The sequence below is a fragment of the Vigna umbellata genome, chromosome 10, assembly GCF_029865625.1.
Source record: "Vigna umbellata cultivar VRB3 chromosome 10, Vumbellata_1.0, whole genome shotgun sequence".
Taxonomy (NCBI): Eukaryota; Viridiplantae; Streptophyta; class Magnoliopsida; order Fabales; family Fabaceae; genus Vigna; species Vigna umbellata.
The window spans coordinates 14349207-14351807 of NC_142174.1; the positions used below are offsets into that span (position 1 = coordinate 14349207).

The 2601-nt window shown below is 33.6% G+C and overlaps 1 protein-coding gene across 1 annotated transcript; it reads right to left on the reverse strand.

The window, feature by feature from the left end:
* Positions 1–813: 813 nt before the first annotated feature.
* LOC124831121 (caffeoyl-CoA O-methyltransferase-like) lies at positions 814–2241 on the reverse strand. Its single transcript, XM_047305022.2, has 5 exons — positions 2124–2241; positions 1956–2035; positions 1725–1869; positions 1484–1615; positions 814–1359 (listed from the first exon to the last, which is right to left on the reverse strand). Exons 1-5 carry the CDS (start codon positions 2217–2219, stop codon positions 1066–1068), a joined length of 747 nt encoding a protein of 248 aa, XP_047160978.1. The 5' UTR covers positions 2220–2241; the 3' UTR covers positions 814–1065.
* Between the last annotated feature and the right edge of the window lie 360 nt (positions 2242–2601).

Consider the following 2601-nt stretch of genomic DNA (forward strand, 5'->3'; position numbering starts at 1 on the left):
AAGTAAAAATCTTTTTAACTTAAGTATATAATTGTATTTAAAATAATGTGGGGAGGTGGAAGAAATATAGGGTGGTGGTGGAGGGAGAAACACCTTTATTACTACTACTAAGGAAGAAAAAGAGAGAACAAATTGCAAAAAAATATCATTTTAGAAAACTCATTCGTTCTGGAACTCATCTCGTGTTCTAGAAAAACTTATTCAAGACTCATTCCCCAAAATTCATTCAGAAAAGTATTACGAAAACTTGTTCCAAAAAACTTATTGCATTATAATTTTATGTGTTCCATAAAACTTATTCTAATTAATGTTATTCCAGATATCTGTTTTGAAAAACTCTGTTTCGAAAATCATGTTACACAAATTTTAAAATTTGTTTTGAAGATTTTCTTAAACAAATAATCTAGAAGTAATTTTTATAAGAGATAAAATGTCATTTTAAAAATTGAGAGTGCAGCGAAAAAGAAAAAAAAACGGAAGGAAATTTTGAATGTCTTCAGTGAAAAAGGCTTGTAAAACATGCAATCTAAAATTCTTAAAAGCTAAAGAACGTTATGTTCGCACTGCAAAATATTTATCTTTTAAAATAATTTATTTCATATTTAAAAAAACATCATTAAAATTTCAAATCCTATTGAAATCTGTTTGTAATTTAATTCGCTTTATACATGTTAATGATTTTCGCGTCATATGAAATTACCTTCAACCATCGCTTAATATAAATAATATTAAAAATCTTAACTATTCTTTTCTTGTCTTCTTCCCCCTATCTTTAAATCAGCACATAAATTCCGCACCTTTCTCTATTCTCAAATCATGCCACCATATTATATATAATTGAACTTATTATTACTCCACTACACACTATATATAAATATATTGTAAATATGATTTGGAATGAATACATGTGTATTGTGTTGAGGAAGAGACACGTTATGAATGTATTCGCTTACAAGACAAAAATTCAAATTCATCCAAGCAGCACACATTATTTTATTCATGGATTAGGTAACATAGTTGAAACTCGTGTTTTTCCGTATGTTGCGGGTAAAAGGAGCAGAGTGATCAGATGATGCGGCGGCACAGTGTAATGCCGTCACCAACGGGAAGCTGGCAAATCTCGACCCTTGAATCAAGTGCAAGTGCTTGATTCAGCTCTATCACAAAATCGCGATAATACTTAATATAATCCAAGAGAGGAGCATCGGATGGGGCGGCCACAGAGCCGTTCCACAGGGTGTTATCGTAGGCGATCATTCCCCCAATCTTGACAAGCTCAATCACCCTATTGTGATAGTTCAAGTAGTTATCCTTATCAGCATCGACGAAGATGAAATCGAAGCTTCCCTTGTTATTTTCCTGTTCATGTTCATGCAATGCAATACACATTCATCAACAAACACCATAGACTTATATACACATAATTTTGACACTGATTCTTTCTTTTTCTTGAAAACAATGTGCATGGATTGATTGAACTCACGTCTTTGATGAGTTGATCAAGAAGAGGAAGTGCTGGACCTTCTCTGAAGTCAATCTTGTGAGCCACTCCTGCCTTTTCAATCACAGGCAACCCCAGTTCATAATATTCCCTGCTAATATCCATTGCCAGGATCTGTTTCGTTTCAACAAAACCTTAATTTCATCACTTATATGCACCTTATATATGATATATATATATATATATATATAGATATGTTAATGTATATGTATGAATTAAGCACCTTTCCATCAGACGGAAGAGCGAGGGCAGTGGAAAGCAAGGAGTAACCGGTGTAGACGCCAATCTCCATGGTGTTCTTCGCATTGATCACCTTCAGTAACATCCTTAGAAGTTGTCCTTCGTCAGGTGGTGTAGCTAAGAGGTTCCTGTTTTACAACATAGGTATATTTAATGATGTTGTCACAATTAAGCTTTTGGATTTGAAAACCAACATAATCGATCGTGATCTTACCAAGGGTGTTTTTCCGTCAACTCGCGTAGCTCCTTCAAGCTCTCGTGCTCTCTTGGGTATACACTGGTCTCAAGTATATACTGCAAAACCAGTAATTGTAGATGGAATGAAAATGTTGGTATCGTTACTATGGAAAAAGAAGAAGAAAATGTTAGTAATGGAATGAACCTGATAGAGTGCATCGCTCTGAAGGAGACTCTTGTGACGGAGATGTTTGTGGCCAGGTATTTGAATTTGTTGTTGGTCTTCGTTGGTGATAGTCATGATTGATATCTGCCTATGGGATTTATTCTCTGAATATTTGCTCAAGGTAAACAATGGCCAAAACCTGTTATATATAGAAGCTAAGTGCAAATGTCAATGGGTTGTTATGGGGTTGGTAAGTTGAAGCTTCCGTATTCCTTTCAGTATAAAATAATATATTTGAAAGACCTTCAGGCAATCCTATAATTAACCTAACGTGACGATTATTCATTAATTATACTTATTATTTTATGATCCACACGTCATCATAACTAACACACGATCGTCTTTAAGTGTTTTGAAAATCTTAAATTTTTCTTCTAATAATGAAGGGAACTGTAGCAGTATTTGGATTTTTTTTTTTCTTTACAAATAAATATCCAGTGCATTATTAAGAAAAAAA